Source organism: Rhinolophus ferrumequinum, chromosome 2 (assembly GCF_004115265.2).
Source record: "Rhinolophus ferrumequinum isolate MPI-CBG mRhiFer1 chromosome 2, mRhiFer1_v1.p, whole genome shotgun sequence".
In the NCBI taxonomy this organism is placed as follows: domain Eukaryota; kingdom Metazoa; phylum Chordata; class Mammalia; order Chiroptera; family Rhinolophidae; genus Rhinolophus; species Rhinolophus ferrumequinum.
Genome location: NC_046285.1, coordinates 53,286,972 through 53,306,740, shown reverse-complemented (window position 1 = coordinate 53,306,740; position 19,769 = coordinate 53,286,972). Strand labels below are relative to the sequence as shown.

The following is a 19,769-nucleotide window of genomic DNA, read 5'->3' as shown; positions in this document are numbered from 1 at the left end:
TCAGATCCTCCTGTGTTTCTACTCTCAATACTCTCTGAATACTCCAGTCTGACACTTCTACTCACCAAATGTGTGAGGAGTGGGGTGGGGGGACAGATTCTCTCACACCAAGCAATTCTCATATTCTCCAGATACTGCTGGTTGTCCCACAATTCCATCGAAGTGGAGCTGGATGCAGATCATACAGGGTAGGGGCTCAGTCCCACAAGACTGACCCCCTCCCTCACTTCAGTCTCCAATCACAAGTCCAGGTTGTTATCTGTATTTCTGACCAACTGGCTATAATTCTTTGGGTTTGATTAATTTACTAGAGTGGCTCACAGAACTCAGGAAAACAGTGTACTTACTAGACTACCAGTTTATTACAAAGGATATGAAATGATATGAATGAACAGCCAGATGAAGAGATACATAGGGCGAGGTCCAAAAAGATCCCAAGCAGAGGAGCTTCTATTCCCTTAGAGTTCAGGTACACAATCCTCTCACACAAGGATGCATTCTTGTTCACCATCCTGAGAGCTCTGTGAACTGAGTCCTTTTGGGTGTTTATGGAGGATTCATTACACAGTCATAATTGATTAAATAATTGGCCATTGATGATGGATTCAACCTCCTCAGAGATGGGGGTGAGGCTGAAAGATCCAATTCTCTAATCAGGTGATTGGATGCCCTGGCAACTAGCCCCAAGATCAATGGTCTCTTATCTAGTTTTCCAAAAGTTGCCTCATTCACATCAATTCAGATGTGGTTAAGAGGTTCTTGTTATGAATAATAAGACACTTCTTTCACATTTATCAATTTGGAGACATGTCAGGAGGACAAAAAAACAAGTGTCATAACAAAAGATGCACCTATTGCTCTAGTCATTTATGAAATATCTAGGGTTTTAGGAGCTGTGAGCCAGGAGAAGAGACTAAGACCAAATACATATTTCTTATGCTAAATCACAGTGTTACACTGTACTTCACTAGGGCATCTCAACTCAAAATACTTTCCTGGGTCAGGTATGAATAATGCACATGTGTTTGTTGTATAATACCAGCTTAAATTGTATTCTTTCAACACCGTGTAATTTACTTACATAGTTATGTTCTTTATTTCTGCAAAAAATACACCCTTTTTGTTGTTTTGTAAACACCTGACCCTCTCAGTCTTTCATTTTCTCACTTTGGATACAAAATAAGCAGTGGTTCTCTTTCCTCTTGACTTTACTAAAGAAAATAAAAGCATAAGCCTCACGATACATGGCAATTGATATACTCTTCGATGTCAGGAAGTCTTAAAGGAATGTGAACTGCTGGAGAAGACATGCATGCCTGAAGGATAGAATCACTACTTGGCTCCTTGTTTCAGCTGTTTTTGCATGTAATAGTGGAGGCTTGATGTTGTCAGACCTTCTGATATTTTAAGAGAAACCAGAAATTTTTTGATGTGAAATTTCTTGGTTTTTAAATGTTGGCAACAAATCCAATTATTTTTAAAATATTGGACTGGCCAACACAAGCCAAATGAAACCAGTCTGCAGGCTGAATTGGAACCAATGGTGGCAGTTTGATTACACAATATTCTGCCCTTTTTTCACATGATACTATATATTAGACATTGTTCCTTATCAGGACAAAGAGATCTAACTCATAGACTACTTGGCTAGTATAAATATAATTTATTTAACTAGCTCCTATCTATGGACATTCATGTTGTTAAATTAATTAAACAAAGAGGCCATTAGACTGAGATGGTTCTAATGCCTTGTCAGCCTACAGAGCAAATCATAACCGAAGTCTGTAAATGCCTTAAGGTTAGGAAATCAAAACCTGAGCCAATCAATCACCAACAGCGAACTGGCTTTCCCAAATAAGGCAACCACTTAAGCTGTAGCTGATCAAATAATCTCGCTTTGCTTCCCTGTCATCCCTATAAGTCTTCCCACAGCTCCTGTCAGTGGAGCACTCCTAACCACTTTCAATTTGGCAATGTCTGTCAAATCAACTTTTTATCAAATAAACTCTTAAAATTTTTAATTTGCCTCAGTTTATCTTTTAACCATGTTGATGTCAATCTTTTGCTATTTCATGCAGTGCAGAAACAAACATCATCATGCATACATCTTTGCACATAGATACATGGGAGTGATTAGGTAGGATATATTCCCAGAAGTACAATTGATAAACAAGGGCTTTGTAAGATGTAAAGATAACCCATATATGAAATGGTTTGCTATTACTTGTTTCTCTCTCTCTTTTTATTTTCTCAAACAACTAGGAAGTGATAGTAATAAAGAAATTTTTGTGCAGCTCTACAATCCTGGAAAGATCTATAGTTTGTCATTATGGCAAACAGAAACTGCCATTAAAACAGTCACCACAATAAATATAATAAAGAAAATTCCCTGAGTCCTGCATTTGGGAAGTTTGCTACCAATGGTTGGGTTTACAGTTGGTGTTGTGGTGAATGGATGGATACTAACTCAGAATTCTGATCTCATAAGGAATTGTTTTATGCTTTGTGTTTGGGGGCGGGGGGCTTGAAGTGAAGCAGGGGAACAGGACCCTTTGATCTTGGTCCTGGTTATGCCACTAATTGACTATATTACATTTCACAGGCCACATCTCTTTTATGGGCCCCAATTTCCTTACAAAACATAAAATGATAAGACAGCAAGGGGAAAACAGTATTTAAAGCCATTGAACTGACTTAGATTACTTAGGGAAAGAATGAAGACAGAGAAAGGAAGGAGCCCAGGAGCTCAGAGAGCTGGGACCCTCCAACATTGAGAGGTTTAGGAGAGGAGGCAGAACCAGCAAAGGAGACAGGGGAGCGGCAGCTCCTGGAGAAAAGGGAGAATGTACTGTCCTGAAAGCCAAGAAAGGGAAATTGACTAAAAAGGAGAGTGCCGAGCACCTACCATTCTGAGCTGAATGCTGAGAGGTCCAGAGACCATTGACAGTATGGAATTGTTGGAGGTGTTGACATGGACCATTTCAACAAATTAGTGAGATTTGAAACCAGATGCAAGCTGGTTAAAGGGTGAGTGAACAAAATCATTTCTGACGCCTTCTAAACTGCACAAGCGTATTCCAAACCTATAGCTGTCCTAACTGATCTACGCCCCTGAAGCAGGTCCCAACTGGGACCCCAGTACTCAGAATGCCTCTGGGATGCCCTGCCCTCATCCAGGTGGGCTTCACCCCCCTGTGGCTGAGCTCAGAATGCCTCCCGAATGCCCTGCCCTGTTCCGGCCCCTCGTCCCAGAGAATCAGCTTGTAGATGCTTGCTAATTACAAACTCTATGGCTCAGCATTTTCCCAGGTTACTCCCCCACCATTCCCAGATAGCTGGTGCCAATAAGAGATAAGAAGACAGAGGGAGGCATCACGAAAGGAGAACAGGCCTCCGGGACATCATGCAGCCTCTGGGAGAGCGCTCTGATCCCCCCCCCCCCATATACCCCATATACCCCACGCTGGTCTGAGAATGTAAGGCAGTTTTTGGAGGTGTTAACCCGCTGCCTTCTCAGACCACCACTTCTGTGATAATAAACGCTTATTCTATGACCCAATTCCTGGGTTGAGCGACTGGCTGAGGGGTGCAGGCAGCACCAGCCCCGGACTCCTTCGGCCTCCTGTGACACCCATATCACACAGGACCTTCTGAGCTTCTGAGGCACTTAACCTGTCCCTGACTTCCTCCCGCCCTCCGGAGATTTTTCTAAGGATAAGAAAGTGCTCTGTAAACAAAGACGCTGGGCGAAGACAAAGGAGCAACCGTTGGCTTTTATTGCTCTACTACAGTCCTTACTTTGTACTTTCTAGGCTCCGCCATGCTTCCTCAATACGTAAATTTTCTTAAATTGCCACCCCCCAGGGAGAAAGTCTGGATTCGGATTCCACGCCCCTCACCTGCTTCTCAGTCACTGCCCAGCTCTGGACCCCACCCCCTCAAGTCTTTAACCTGGGAACCTCGAATTCAGAATCCCAACCCGGAAACAAAGAGGGCGGAGCGTTGTCTAGGCTCTGAGCGCAGGCGCCAGTCCTCCTCGGACCGTTTGTGCTGCGCTCCCAGAAAGGGCGGGGTGCTTGTTTGCCTGACGGACTGAGTACGGGTGCCGGGCGGGCTCTTGCGGAAGTCCATGCGCCATTGGAAGGGCCGCAGTGGCTTCTCTGTGTCCTTGTTGCCCAGAGCCTCTTCCTGGGTCATTCCTGGAGCAGGAGCCGGACTGGGGCTCACACCAGGGCTCCCGCGTGGTCTCCGCGCCTGCGTGACCTCCTCTCTGGAGGGATGTGGCGACTCCGCCGGCCCGCCGTGGCCTGGTAAGTGCAGGCTCGACCTGGCCCCGTTATTTCTGGGGCCTCGGGAAAATGGGGTTGTCCTTTTAGTACTGACAGAATATGCAGATAGTCCTCAGTCCAGACGGAGGGCAGTTGGAGAGTTCTGGGATATTTCTGAGGACCCAGCGTGACAGGAGCCCTGACTGGGCTTACCTGAGGTGCCAGCTCCAGTACTGGCTCTTGTCCCTTTTCCTTTGCAGCTCGAAGAAGATTCTGGGCGCCTTTCAGTCTTGGCCTGTCTCTATTGTCCTTTTGTCCCTGCCCTTTTCACCCTTCTGACCTCACTGTATCTCTGTCTCTGATTGCTTCTTGCTTTTGCCCTCTCCTTCCCGGATGTCTGGTTCTATCCCTGTGTCACCCATTCCGCGTCTCTCTTAACCCTTCTTTTCTGTCCGCGCCGGGCGTACATTATTCCTGCAGGTATTCTCGCTTTTCTCCGAGGGTGTAGGGGACTCTGCCTCTCCCTAGTCTGCTGAGTGAACGTGATTTGGAATCACAATTGGTTGGCATACGATGTCAGAGATGACGATTAGAGATTACCCTCTTAAGAGCAGCTTTTTTTTTTTTTTTTTCCCAGTGTTTAGAGAGGGAGACTTGCTTTTGGATACGTGGTGTTAAATGTGGCGCTACCTTTCTAATCACACTGTTATCGTTGCCCTGGCCTGGTTTAATCCTAAGTAGAAAATCACAGAAGTCTTTTTATTTCTATGGGTTACTATATGCAGTTTAATGAGATTAAATATAACTATCTTTACACATAGTAGTATTCCAACATTCTTAGATACTTTCAGAATTATTGTTGCAGGCATTGGATGAGAAGTAATATGCATTAAGCAAGGTTGAAAAAAACTTGGTTTTCCTAAATTAACTCAGCCTCTAAACACCTGTCTTGATTTTTTTTCAGAACGTTTTAAATGATGTAGATAAATTTATAGTGTTAAAAAAAACCAGAATCCATTTATTTCATGAAGCTTAACTTGAGACTAAATTCAGAACTGGATGGTATACAATAGTTTTTGTCAATTAGAATAATTGAATAAGTTATTTCTAATCTTATGGAATTCTTAATTTCTGAGTAAATCCAACAGCTCTCCGTACTGAAGTAAGTTATTTATAACCTTTTTATTTCTACTCAGTATTTACTGGGGAAAAATTTCTAATTTTCTTTGCATAAAAGACTTTCTAGAAAATAGCATACTTTGTTGGAGCAATTAAGATGTGTAGCAAAAACTTTTTTAAGAAGTTTAAAAACAAACTGATTAATAACTGATGTTTGTTTATTCAGTTGGATGTTGTTGGGCTAAATTGTTTCTAAAGTTACTATGACTCCATACAGTTGTGGCTTAAAAATGTCTTATGTTGTAGCAGCGTAGCTACCTGCAGAAATAGAGATGTGAAAGGCCAAAAGACCCAAGCTCTGGAATTTATCTTTTGCTATAGCTCCTCTGCATGTTATGAAGGAGTACTTTTAATTTCCTATTCGTTAGCAGATGGAAACATAAACATTTCTTGACATACGTGTCTAAACACATGCTAATAGACATGTAGGAAGACCAGTATTTATTTAGGTACAATAAATATTTGTGTAAAATTGTTGAAAAAAGAATTACATATTAAGGAATGGTATACAGGTTAAAAGCGATGGTAGATGACACAAATTAGATGATTTCAGGAGTGAAAAACCTTGTTATCGGTTCATGTTTGATTTTTAGTTTGAATATAGAAGCCTGTTCAAAATTCCTTTTCAGGATTGTGAAGGCATTGCTACATTTTTTCCCTGGCATCCTTTGTTACTAATACCAACTCTCAGGGCAGTCTGAGTTTTTTGTGTTTGTAGGTATCTTCTTTTTCCCTTTATGGAAGCTTTCAGGATCTTGGCTTATCTTAAAATTCTCGAGGCTTTGTCTAGGCTGAGGGCTTCCTCCTTTCCCACGTTCCATTGCCCACCCCCACTCATCTGGCCTGGCACTCAGTGGGCCTTTTTGTTAAAAAAGATTCTTTCTTCAGTTCCAGGAAGTTTTTCTTATCTTATTTCTTTATGTTCTTTTATTTTTCCTGTTTTTGGTGTTTTTGTTTGTTTGTTTTAGACACCTGTTATGTGAACATTGGTCTTCTTAGATTGATCCTGTATGTCCATGGTTTCCAAAATATGATCTGTACCCGTCATCTGTTAAAGAAGTATCCATATACCACCACATGTGTATATGCACACTTTTAAAATGTACTGGCTTCATAGACCAGGAGTTTGGATTTTATTCTCAGGGCAGGGGGAGATGTTTAACAGATACATGGGTGAGTGCCGGTGAGCAGATTTACATTTCAGAAGCGTACTCGGGTTTTACTGTGGAGAACACCTTGGTACGGACGGTTGTAGCCACCCAGGTAAGAAATGGTGGAAATGGGAGAAATGGAAGATTTGAGATCTGTGTTGAAGTAGAATTAAGAGAACTTGAGGGTGAGGGAGGTATCAAGAATGTTCCCCAAGTCTGTGGATATGGAACTGAATAAATGCTCATGCCGTTTTCTGAGATAAGGAGTCCTGAAGGAGGGTCGGGGTTTGGGGGGAGGAGGAGCACTCGCTGTAATCTTACAGGGCTTGTGGGGAGCAGGGGAAGCGAGAAGCATAGGTATAGGGACAGTAAGTAAACAGCGTGCTTCCTTCTGATGGCCTCCATTTCCTCCGTGAAGTAGTGGGCAGGGTCGTCTGCTGAGACTTGGAGCAAGAATAGGGAGAGGCGAGAGGTTAGAGAGGAGAGTGGAAAATGTCTGAAGTCATCCTAGCAGAGAGGAGAAGAAGTAAGTGATAAGAGAAGTGAAGTAAGATTGTCAGGCAATCTCAAGGGCCTAGCTGAGATACCTGTCGGTCCAGTAGGTGTGATTTTCTTCAGTAGTTCTTCATTCCCCCGGTATAGGCAGGGAGAAAAGCAACAATAAGGTTCATCCAGGGTTTATATTTTGCCAGTCAAGTGAAACAAAAAGTCAGAGGGCAGGGGAGTCTAGACTATTGCAAAAGAGTTATTGAAACTATGAACTAGGGAATTGAAGGTGAGTCAGTGGATCAATAGATAAGATGGGAACCAATAGGTAAGAAGATAGAAGTATCAGTGACTTGGCTGTCCTTCTAGGGTCGAAGATGGTTGTAGTGAAAGGGAATTATGGTCTGGGAATACGATAATTGAATTAGTGATTGCTGACTATAACTCTCTGATATAGCTATTATTTAATTTTAACAGACTGAAAAACGGAGGCTTTGGTAAATTCATAATTTGCCTTTGATTGCCCAAATAGTAAGCAGTGAAGCTGTGATTGGAACCAAAGCTTATCTGACTCAAAAGACCTAAGGAGATGTAGGAATAGAGTTGAAAGAAGTTTGAGCTAAATGTTATGGAACCATGAACTATTCCCAACATTGATTAATCTCTAGAGTTTTTAATATCAGGAAGTGGCAAGTGGTAACGTTAGTTGTCCCGAGTAGAAACTCGTGGTTGTCATTTAATCTTCTTTTCCCTCCTCCCATGTCTAGTCTGTCACTCTACTATCTACCTTTCCCTTTCCTTTCTCACTGCTGCCTCCTCACTTTCGTTTCTTCTCTCATTTCTGGGCAACTGAAATAAGAGAACAGGCTCTGGCGTCCTACTGCCTAAGTTTGAATCCCACCTTTACTCTTTACATCACTGTGCGCTTAGGCAAGTTACTTATGTTACTGTGTCACCTTTTCCTCATTTGTGAAATGGGGATAATTCATCAGAGGATTATCAGGAGGATTCGGTGAGGTAGCACATGCTGCAACAGTGCCTAGCTCATAGCAAGTTGTTAGAAAATGTGAGCTATTTTATGACGTAGTGTGGTTGGCCACCTGTGCACGCATATGTGTGCTTTCCCTTTAGTGTATTGCTCTTATATTATTTCCTTTGTGTTGTTACCCTATGTGATCTTTCTGCCATACCCATTTTTCTTTCAGTGAGGTCTGCCATTCCTTAGTGAAACATAGCTCTGGAATAAAAGGAAGCTTACCACTACAGAAACTGCATCTGGTTTCACGAAGTATTTATCATTCACGTCATCCTACCTTAAAGCTTCAAAGAGCCCAATTCCGGACATCATTTCAGCAGTTCTCCTCCCTAACTAACCCTCCTTTACATAAATTGAAACTTTCCCCAATTAAGTATGGCTACCAGCCCCGCAGGAATTTTTGGCCAGCAAGATTAGCTGCAAGACTCTTAAAACTTCGGTATCTCGTGCTGGGATCTGCGGTTGGGGGTGGCTATACAGCCAAAAAGGTGAGCTTAACTTTCCTACTTCCTTTCTAATTATTCAGCATGATTATTTTAAGTTTTATAGCATCCATAAGTTTTCTTTAGTGCAGTAAAATATAATTGGATGTTTAAACATTTCTTGTATGTCTCTACTATATGCTAGGTTGCTTTAGTGGTGTGACTAGTAGTAAGAAAATGCCTTTGAAGCTTAATTATAATTATAGGAGATACATACAGCCTAGTGGAAGGACCCCTGGGCTGGGAGTGAGAACACCTTGGTTTGATTTTTCAGCTTTGCCCTTCAGGAACACAGATAGGAAAATGAAGTGCCCTGTTCATGCAGCCACTTCTTGGCTGTGACCAGAGGCGAGGTGTCCTGACTCCTGGTCTGCCTGTCTTCTATTCCACGGAGTTGTTTAAAGCCAAACCATGAAACCTGCTTGAAATAGGAATATGTTTTGAATTTTTACATTTTCCATAGTCGGTAAAGGGACATTTACATTTTTATATGCTTGCCTACTAATTTGTCTTTAAAAGAGTTGAGCCTGCTTTGTTTCTAAAAGTTTTGAATATTTCACTCTTAGTAGACGAGTATGTTTTAACTAAATAAATTAAAATAATTTTCCTTATATTTTTACATGGCATTCAGAGCATTTGATTGGCATGTTTTCTTATCTTTTAGACTTTTGATCAATGGAAAGACATGATACCAGACCTTAGTGACTATAAATGGATTGTGCCTGACTTTGTGTGGGAGATTGATGACTACATTGACTTAGGTTTGTATCATCAGCGTGAAAATAACTGCTGTTTGGTCATCTCTTCAGGAAAGAGAACTAATTGTATTGAGATGGTTTCCTAACTCACGAGTTTAATGTGTAGCAGTTTTATTTTAATGATAAAAAATAGAATATCAAAGAAAAACTATAAAACAAAAAGTATCCACTAGTCCATCACTTTCACATAGCTGCCACTCTCCTTATGGAGCATTTTCTTTTAATTGTACCTGTTCTGTGTATGTTGTTAATATTTTAGTTTCCTTTTTAAAAACTGTATAATCATAGTGAACACAGACTGTGGTATCTTATCTTTTGCTCCCTAACATATGCTGGCAGTGTTTTCCGGACCGCCAAGCAGCCTTCCCAAACATCATGTTCGATGTTATATGTTACCCAGAACAGATGCACCATGACCCACCTACTTAGCTCTTTTTGGTTGGATACCATGGTTACCTCTGTTTTTTGTAACCAGGTTCCTTAAAAGTCTGCTAGTGTCCAGAGTAATTTCTTCCTATTATCAGCCACTGTCCCCCTTTTTCTAATAATAGGTAGTTGAGAAAATAGTGTATTTGATAACTATGATTGCCAGTAAGTCATGGTGATCTTTTCAAAAAAGTTTTTTAGATGAAATTGTTTTCCTTGGTCTTCTTTTATAGACTAATTTCTTAGGTGAATATGGGGGTAGAATTAATCTCTGCATGCACTTATTCACAGCACTTTCTTAAAACTGTACTGTGTTGACATAGGTGTTTGTAGAAAAAGCACTCTTTCAAATTATTTTTCTAGTATTAAACTTGCTACATCTAGTATTTAAACTTGCTTCATTTGTCAGTACCATGGCGCTGTGGCTGAGAGGCTGGATTCTGAACCAAGACCGCCTAGGTGTAAACTCTGACTTGCCTGCTGCTTTGCTCTGTTCTGGGTGCAGTTCCATAACCTCTGTGCCCCAGTTCCTCATCTGTAAAATGGGGTTGATGATGGCTGTGCTGTAGGGTTGCTCTGAAAATTAAGCAAGTGAATGCTTTTGTAGTACTTAAAATAATAGCTGACACGTGTTTTTATTTTGAGACTGTGTTTTGGTCTTCAGAGAAAAATGAGAAAAGCCCTTCCTAATTCAGAAGTCTGTAAAATTGTACCAGACTTGGGCAAAATTTTTGAGTGTTTTTAAACAAAAATAAATGCTTTGACTATTTTATAAATAAAGCTAGCTAAAATAAAATAAAAGCCTGCCTTGGGCTCTTAAATAGTTATTTTCCAATTGGTAACAGGTGTGAATCTTCTTAGGGACTATGAAAGGAGGGCAAAAAGTAATGGAATTCTGTTCTAGAACTTGAACTGGGATGTGATCACTTTTTTGAGTTAGGCCATGTGCTGTAAGAGATTTTGTTTGTTTGATTCTTTGCCTCTTTGCTGTGACTTTCTCCACAAAAGTACTTCTGATTCCAATCCAGTGTTAACATTGTTAATACAGTACTTCTGTCTCAAGGCATTTAACTTGTAAATCGGAGGTCTCCATCTAAGCCATATGTTTGATGAGTCTTTTTTAAAATTTCATGGCTTGTAGAATATCATCAGAATAATATATTTTTTTCAGATGTACGTAGTAGTTATAGTTGTCATAGGGCAAAAATGGAAAAAGATTTTAGTTTAAATTTATGTATGATGATTATTTAAATTTTATTAATGTTTTAATAGTCAAATTTTTATTTTGAGAAATTTTTTCTTTTTTTTTTTTTGTCTTCAGAGAAAATTAGAAAAGCCCTTCCTGATTCAGAGGACCTTTCAAAGTTGGCACCCGACTTTGACAAAATTGTTGAAAGCCTCAGCTTATTGAAGGACTTTTTCACCACAGGTAAGAAAGGACCTGTGTTTGATCTCATTTAAAATGTCAGGAGTCACAGAGAAAAATAATTAGATGTATTCATTTGTTTATTCCCATCTTTTAATGAAAACATTTAGTACAAATGAAAAACGGCGTTTTGGAAAAAAAAACAAAAAACAGTTTTGTTGTGTAGTGATTTTAATTTTTGTTTAGCCCAACAGAATGAAAGTTTGCAAGAACTTAAACAAGCTAGACTTTAGTTGGTGAGGGAAAAAATATCACTTGTTCTTGACAGGGAGATGAGACTTCCTATGTGTTTGCTTTTCATAATTGGTTTGAGCCAATTTGATGAATTTAAAACACATTTAATTATGATAGACCATAATGAGTAGAATGTATTAAGGTTAATCCTGGTGTATTTGCCCAATTACTGCCTTATCAGGATAAACATCTAAGATCTGAGACATCTTTGTTTGCTCATTCCTGTTAAGTTTTACATTTCTATTTCCCCTTTTGCTGATTTTTCACAGGTCACAAATTGGTTAGTGAAGTCATAGGAGCTTCTGACCTGCTTCTCTTGTTAGGTGTGTAAACAGACGTTTTTGCTGACCTTAACATGCCTTTTAAATGCTTCTTATATAATAAATAAAATTGCAGACCAAATTTATAATGCTGCTTATGCTGAATTTTAAAACCCCAGAATTATATTGGGCAAATTCATTCTCCTTTAGGAGTAAATAATAAAACAATTACTTTGTGGTAAAACTAAAATTCCTAAACATGTATCTGTATTATAAGATTAAAGATATTAAAAAGAAAATTTGCTTTACCAGAATATTTTCTTGAAATTGATCTGATTGTTTTTGATAATTGAAATGAAAAGTAATTTTAGTTTGTCTCATCTGTCCTGTCATAGTTGACTTTTTAAATTTATTTTTTTACTAAATGTAGTCTGTAATGCAGTGGTATATGGCTGAACTATAAGTACTCTCATGTAAAATCATTCTTATCAAAGATTGTCTTATTTTTTTATTGTAATTTTCGGTGATTTTTTAAAAAAAATAGTTAAATATGTACTATAATTTTAAAAAGTTTTGCATAGGTTACCAGTGTGTTTCTTAAAATAAGAATAGTTTTCCAAAAAAGTGACACTTGCTCTAAATATCCATTTACCTTTTAATCTACTAAACATAATTTAGAATTTAGTTTAATTATTGACATCACTGGAGAATTTAAAGGACTGTATATTTATCTTTAAGGTTCATCTGGAGAAACCACATTTAGAGCAACAGATCATGGACCTGAAAGTGACAAGCATTTTAGAAAGGTAAGTATAAAGCAGAATTCTTCACATGGATAGTCTTAAAAGATTTTAAAGTTTTTACCTACATGGAAGAATAAAAAATGGTAGCATCTGAGGAGCAAGTATAAAACACTTAAGTAGAGTATTGTTACTAATATTGGTACAAAATGCAAGGTACTAATATATAGCAGTTTTGGAAATATAACTGGAAAAACCCATTTCCTTCCGGTATGTTTTGTGAAACGTTAGATTCAAGGATTTGTCCCCAACAAAGTATTTTGTTGTTATTAGGTTGGTGCAAAAGTAATTGTGGTTTTTGCAGTTATTTTTAACCTTTTAAACTGCAATTACTTTTGCACCAACCTAATCGATGTTTATGGTAAAACTGATACAAATGAAACAAGCAGGCTTCTTTTTTTCCTTGGGATTTCTCATACCTTAATGCACTCATGTGTATTATGAAGCTCCAGGAGAAGTCAAGGTGTACAGGGTTTTCAAGATTTATTTAGCAACAGAACCCTTTTTCATGAAATATCTTCTAGGGACCAAAGTTTCATGCATACACTTAGGGGCAAACATTAAGGAAATAAAGAGTTATTAGGGGATAAATTAATTCTGTTACATGGATAGTTAACAAAATTATGGGGTTATTTAGGGTTTGTCGATTTCAACACATGTGTTAACAAAATCCATATGAAAGTTTTAGGAGAATTGCTTAAATAGAATGACATACACCCATACATTGCTCTGCGTTTATATTCATATGTTAACCTGATATTTTCTTAGTCTACTCTTTTCATTTTTTGGAATTGGTAAGATACCTGATTTCTTGAAAATTTATGAAAATAATACCTAGATAGATAGCTGGAAAAAATACGAACATTTTAAAATTAAATATGGAATATGTAGCTTTTGTACTTATGGTAATTATGGTTTTAATACATTGCAAGGAAATCATTTTAAGTTTATTTGGGAAGCAGGAAGAAAATAATTCCTGTGTGTAGGTTTCTGTCTTTCTCCCTGTCCTTCAACTTTGAACTTTTTACATGATATTCCAAGTTTTAGTTATCGAAAGATCTTTTTTCTGTTGCCTTTTAACTTGATCTTTTGGAGAAAATGTATTTCAAAGTGTGTGTGTGTGTGTGTGTGTGTGTGTGTGTGTGTATTTGCCTTTTAACTTGATCTTTTTTGATACCTTTTCCATTGGCTTTATTATAACCAAGGGACACCCTTAATTATTGATGCTACTAGGGAGAAAAATTTGAATAGAAATTTGCCAATTATGCACAGCTTATTCTTGAGCCAAGGCCTTGGCCCGCAAAGCAGGTAAACTTACTGTATAGGGAAGAGCTAATCTAACTGGGGAGAAGAAACCTGTTACAGATATGGTAGTGTGTTTTCGAGTGACAAGATTTCTTGTTTCCTGGACTAGTTAGGGAAGGTCTGCATCTCTGCTTTTCTCTGATACGGCCTAGGATTGCTATGGTGAATGAAAAACCTATTTCAGGACCTGACTCACATAATGACCTTAAAATCCTACTAGGGTGATAAATGAATAATCAATAAATGATCAGGAACTCTGCAATATAGAAGAAGTAAGACAATGGATCTCTCGGAATGTAATTATATTTACAAATTTGATTTTATATAATAGACATGAAAGCAAATGTATTGCTTTATTTTATAATTTATCCCTTTGCTTGTTTGAACATAAATGCCCTTGTAGACTGTTTTCTTTTAATATTTTCTTTATTTTTTGTGATTATCTTTTCCATTAAAAACCTCACTAATTATTATTTCTAACTATTTGTTGTAAATACTAAAACTAGAGTAGTAGTTAAGCTGCTTTCCTTACAGGCTGAATCATATTGTAGCAAACGCTAGTATAAAAATTCATTGTACAGAAAAAGTATTTCTAGCCTTGACTAGTGGTTTTAATTATATTAACATGCAGCATTATGTTTTCAAAGCTTGACTATTGATACTTGAGGATGATGAACCATTCAGAAAAGATGTAGAAAAACTGATTTTAAGAGACCTGTCTACAAATTGATGGTTTAATATAAGCCTGGAAAGAGAGAGCTTAGCTTAGCCCTAGCCTTTTTGAAATTACTCTAAAACATCAAGTTTGAAATTTTGGGCAATAATCACAGGTGGTAGGATGGCATCCAGAGCTTAGCTGATAACTTTTTTGATTGTTTCAATCTGGTATTTCAGAGCCCCACATTTAAAATGGTAGTCAGAGTTTGAAGCAGTTGTGCCTTAGCTTAATGGTTGTCTGGTTTGTACCTAGGTTTCTAGCTAGACTCTAGAAATGTAAAAGTAAATGTGAACCAGATTTTTAAAAAAAAATAGTAATAAATTAAAAACATTACCACTAGAACTAAAAAAAAGATTTGTGCTTTCTAATAGGAGAACACATCTGGAGAAATGCTGGCAAGTAGAGGAACAGTTAGGACCTTTCAAAGTCAACTGAAGTGAAAGTGACGGGGAGTTGAGGGAACACAGATGTCAGATTATTTGACTTGAGTCAGAATGAACAACATGATGAAGTGATTACGTATGGCTCCCAGTCTGGGGTCACTAGACGTTTAGGTGTTCTGGAAAGTTGTAACGGAGATCTTCAAAAAGTCTACAAAAAGCTTATCTTTCTACATATGATGTATGGGCTAACTAAATATCAAGTTTCTTTGATTTTGCCTGGCTTTGTATCCATTCATTTTGTGGACAGTAATTTGTTACATTGATCAGAACTTCTAATATGTATCTTTGATAAATAAAAAAATGGAAAAATACTGAAACCACTTTTTAATAAATGCGTTTGTTAAAAATTTTAAAACTTGTATTCACTGGAGAAAAATATTAGAAAGAGCCCTTGGTGTGAACTGAATAACACTTTTGAGACCTTTGGAATTACCTGAAGACATTGGGAATTGGCGTGAGCATATGTTAGTAAATTAATGGACTCATCTGATTTGTAAATTAATATATTTCCATATATCAATCATTATATATAGGTGACAAGACAGTGTTATCTCCTCTTTTAGTTTCAGTACGATTGTTGTATTCTAGTGAAAATTATTTTGCCAATGAGACATTTTATTTGTGCTTTTGTTGTATCATGTTTCTGATTGGTCATAAACATATCACAGAAATAAAGAATATAGTCATTCTGAAGGTTATAAGCACATAATTTATGGAAAATATTTAAAGGACCTTTTAAAGTCTAAATCACAAAAAGTGGTATTACTTTTGTGCCAAAAACGTGTGCACATTTTAAGAGACATTAAGACTTTGGTCAGCGTTTGTCAAGCAGTAGTTCTCTATAATCCGGAGTGTCTGGACACCAATGGAAACCACTTTGAGCACCTCTTATAATTGCACGAATCAAACGTGATTTGTATTCATCTTTCGTTATCGGTATATATTAATACAGTTTTTCCCTTTCTTAAAATGTGTATATATTTTTTGGGCACCCTCTGTATGATTATTAAACATTGCTGCTCTTCCTTTCCACATGTTAATTATTCTTATTTGTGTGACATGCTACACCTCTCAGCTGAAATGGCTCTATTTCTCCTCTGCTTAATTTCCACTCATCCTCTAAGCCCAGCTCAGTTGTCACCCTCATTAAGGCTTCTATAACCATTCTAATTCCATTAATTATACTCTTAACATTTAAAATACTTTCCTTATGAAACATTATTTACTTTGGCTTACATTCTTACGATTTGATGAGATATTCCTACCACAGAATCTCTGTTTTCAGAGCACCTACAATAGTGCTGAGCTCTAAGCAAATTAGTTCATTGATTTAACCCAGTAGAAGCGAGGCTAATTTAAAGTAAATAAGTGTGATTAATGCCAACAAGAATGGGCCCAAATATTTTATATAGTGTGTCTTTTGCTCTGATTACCTGTGAATTTCTCTTGGCCTTCAATATTTGGCAACTATTGAGAAGAACAAGAGTGTGAAGGTAGTACATACACACGGTATTCAGAATTACAACGAAGCAGTATCGCTTAAATACTATTTATATGTCTGGAATTCTTCATTTAACAAGTAATGTAATAACAGTGGCAAAATGAAATCCTAACAACCAGAACCACCAACTAACCACAGATTCAGGAAACTAAAGTTGCCTAAGCAGCTAGCTAGCAAATTATACTTGGTTAGATTCTTAGCCAGGAAGCCAAATCACTGGTGTTGGAGTATAGTAGATGGGAAGCAGAGGGATCAGAGAAAGAAAAACAGAGAAGAGCTCCATGAGGAAAAGTGGAATGGCAAAACAGGCAACTTTATTTCTTTCATAAGCACACGGTACTTTTATGTCATTTAAAAACCATTAAGTAGGTATATACTGTGTATACGCGTATACCACTTTATAGGAAATTTAGAACAAAGGTGGTTTGGTAGAAATTGTGATTATTGATAATACTCTTGGTAATAAACTGATTTGTTTATCTCTTAAAATTATTATTTATAGAAATTGTCTAAGTAGTAAAATAGGATATGGTATTTCTGAATTGGAGCAAGTTAAGTAATCCAAGTGGAAAGGTGTATTTTCTTCTGATAATCAATAATATTTTCACTTTGCTATAAATATCATGAGCAGAGTTATTATGTATTACTGGGAAAGAAAAAATAGTTATTTTTAGTTAATCAAATAGCAGAATTATTCAAACTGAAAAGTAGTTTACTGACTAGAAATATTCTTTAAATGGAAGGAGAAAGATGTCTTCACTTTCATAAAATTTTTCTTCTGGACCCAAGTTACTTATAAAAATAGTATAGCAGGAGTTGGCAAACTTTTCCTTAAAGGACCAGATAGTAAATATTTTAGGTTTTCAGGCCCTAAGATCTCAGGATGACTCAGCCAGCCCACCATAGTTAGCTACTCCTTCTCCAAAGGGTAATTTAAATATGCCTTCCAAGGTATTGTAATATTACCATTTGCTTCTTTTAAAAGTAGATTTAACCTGAAGAGTTCAAAGGTACTTTGAAAATAGTGAAACAGGATGGCATCAGGTATAGACTTTATAGTCACACTGCCTGCATTCAGATCCTGCCTTTTCTCCTTTCAGAACTGTGTGACCTTGGACAAGTTCCTTAGCTTTCTGAGTTGCTGGTTTCCTCTTTTAAAAAGGGAGAAACCCTACCTGATAGGATTATATAAAGCCCTTTAGCACAAGATCTGGCACATAATAAAACTAAATAAATATTGGCTTTTGGGATGCTGATGACTGTGATCATTATTATCTTACCATTTGAATTAATGCGTGAGTTAACAGCACATTAACATTATTTGACCTTAGTTTCTATGGAATATGTTCTAGGGATTGGGAAAATGGGAGAATGGATTATAGGGTTGATGTTTAGTTTATCTACAGAATAAACAGTTTTTAGGAAACCCGATTTGGGTTTTATGCTAGAAATTTTGTGTAAATTTTGTGTAAAAGGTAAAAGTAGGGTGTAATTTGATTCATTCAAGCAACAGACATGTCAAACTGTTGCTAGGTGCTGACTCTAACACACTTAATATGTCAGGCATTATTCCAGGTGCTGGTATCAAAATAAACAGGATATGGGCCCTGCTCTGCTATCCATTTTTAAAATACTGTTAAAAAAATATATTTTAAATGTAATCACGTATAAATGACTTATAATTTCAAGATTATTTAATTTTTTTCCTACCAAACTCAATTTTTAGTTTTTCACAGCATTTTCAGTGGATATTTTGGTTTTCGGAGTTATCACTGATTTTCTTGATCTTACATTATGATTTTTTTAAAAAAACCAAAAATACTACATAAAATAGGAGACTGAGACCTGCAGTGGCATGCTGATAATAGCTAGGAGATATTTAGAGAGTGTATTATCTGTAGTTGTGTATAATAACTATTGTTATTTACATCAATTATACTTCATATGTAATATATGTCATTTAAAAATATGTGCTACTTCTTGAGAGAAAAATGTTTGAACTTGGAAAAATATTTATTTAAAAATATGTATTTTGTGCATTTAGAAGTGTATCTTGCACAGTAGGTACACATATTTCTTCCTTTTCTTTATTCCACGTGACGTTAACTTAGAAGCTATATAGCACATCACTTGGTATTTAGGCTGAGATTTGATGCCTAAAATTGGATAAGGGTAGCATCCGTTAGTCATACAGTATAGTGTAAATAGTTTTTTCTATGTCTAATTTTTGTTTTCTCCTACTTTTTCAGGAGGTAACAGTTAATTTCAACTATCTCCACATAACAGTGCTTCAGTAACAGACTTGGAAAGAAAGTGAGGTGTCACTAGAAAGAGAGTGTTTTCTTACAATGTGATAGATTACATTAGAGTATTTACCATACAATTTGTATATAGATATAAGCAATAGATGGGGGAGGGGTGTTTAAGGAATGAATAAAAAAAGAATCATGTTTCTGATAGGCCAGCACAGTTAAGAAATGTGGAATATTTTCTCACTGCTTTGGCATTTTATAAATTAGAATACTGGCTGGTATGTTAATTAAAGCACAGGTACTCTACTGTCTAAGCAAATATGAGAATTCCCTTCTTTAAAAGGGAATTGTTTTGAGAAATCTAAACACTTGGATGATTAAAAGTGACTATGGTAAGTCACTAAATGAATAAAATAAATTGGATCTTTCTGCTTGATGAAAAACAATGATATAAAAAATGAAACACATGACAAAAAATTATGGGAATGATAAGGGTAGTGCATTGGCATTGTCTTTCTTTGATAAACTTATTAATGGCAAAGTATTTATTTAAAAGATATATCTTTAAAGGTAAGGTTTTTATAAATATGTTTTGTACTGTTGAATTTGGAAACAAATGTTTAAATTTCAGTTATGTTACTTGCCACTTTGATGTTCCCTTGTCATGCAGAAATATCAACTAGTTTCCATCCTTTGACTTGTAGTAAGTCATCAAATTTCATTATTGTTGGTGATGATCATAGCCCCGTGTATTAAAGCTAAGAATCAAATAAAATAAAAATCCCCAAAATTATATGCTAATATTTTCCCTAAGTTTAAAATGCTTTTTTCTGTTTGTGTTTACTTTTTTAAAAAAACTTTTTTTATTTATATAACTCTTTGGGTTATATGAAGTAATCTAAGTTATTAAGCCTCTGGGTGAGTCTACTAATTAAAATTTGAATGTAATGATAACCAGTATTTTATTTTAAGAGACTTTCTAATTGTATTATACAAAATAAAATATTTTTAGCACTTATTTTCAAAAGCTCTGAACCTGTGTGA

The 19,769-nt window shown here is 36.8% G+C and overlaps 1 protein-coding gene across 1 annotated transcript in view; it reads left to right on the top strand.

Annotated features, from left to right (window-relative positions):
- The first annotated feature begins 4,109 nt into the window (after nt 1-4,109).
- Nucleotides 4,110-19,769, top strand: part of OPA1 (OPA1 mitochondrial dynamin like GTPase) — an 80,463-nt gene continuing 64,803 nt past the window's right edge. The window contains 6 exon segments of the mRNA XM_033131374.1: nt 4,110-4,310; nt 8,290-8,608; nt 9,267-9,363; nt 11,108-11,215; nt 11,716-11,769; nt 12,445-12,512. Coding sequence (XP_032987265.1) covers nt 4,279-4,310; nt 8,290-8,608; nt 9,267-9,363; nt 11,108-11,215; nt 11,716-11,769; nt 12,445-12,512 — 678 coding nt within the window. The 5' untranslated portion in view covers nt 4,110-4,278.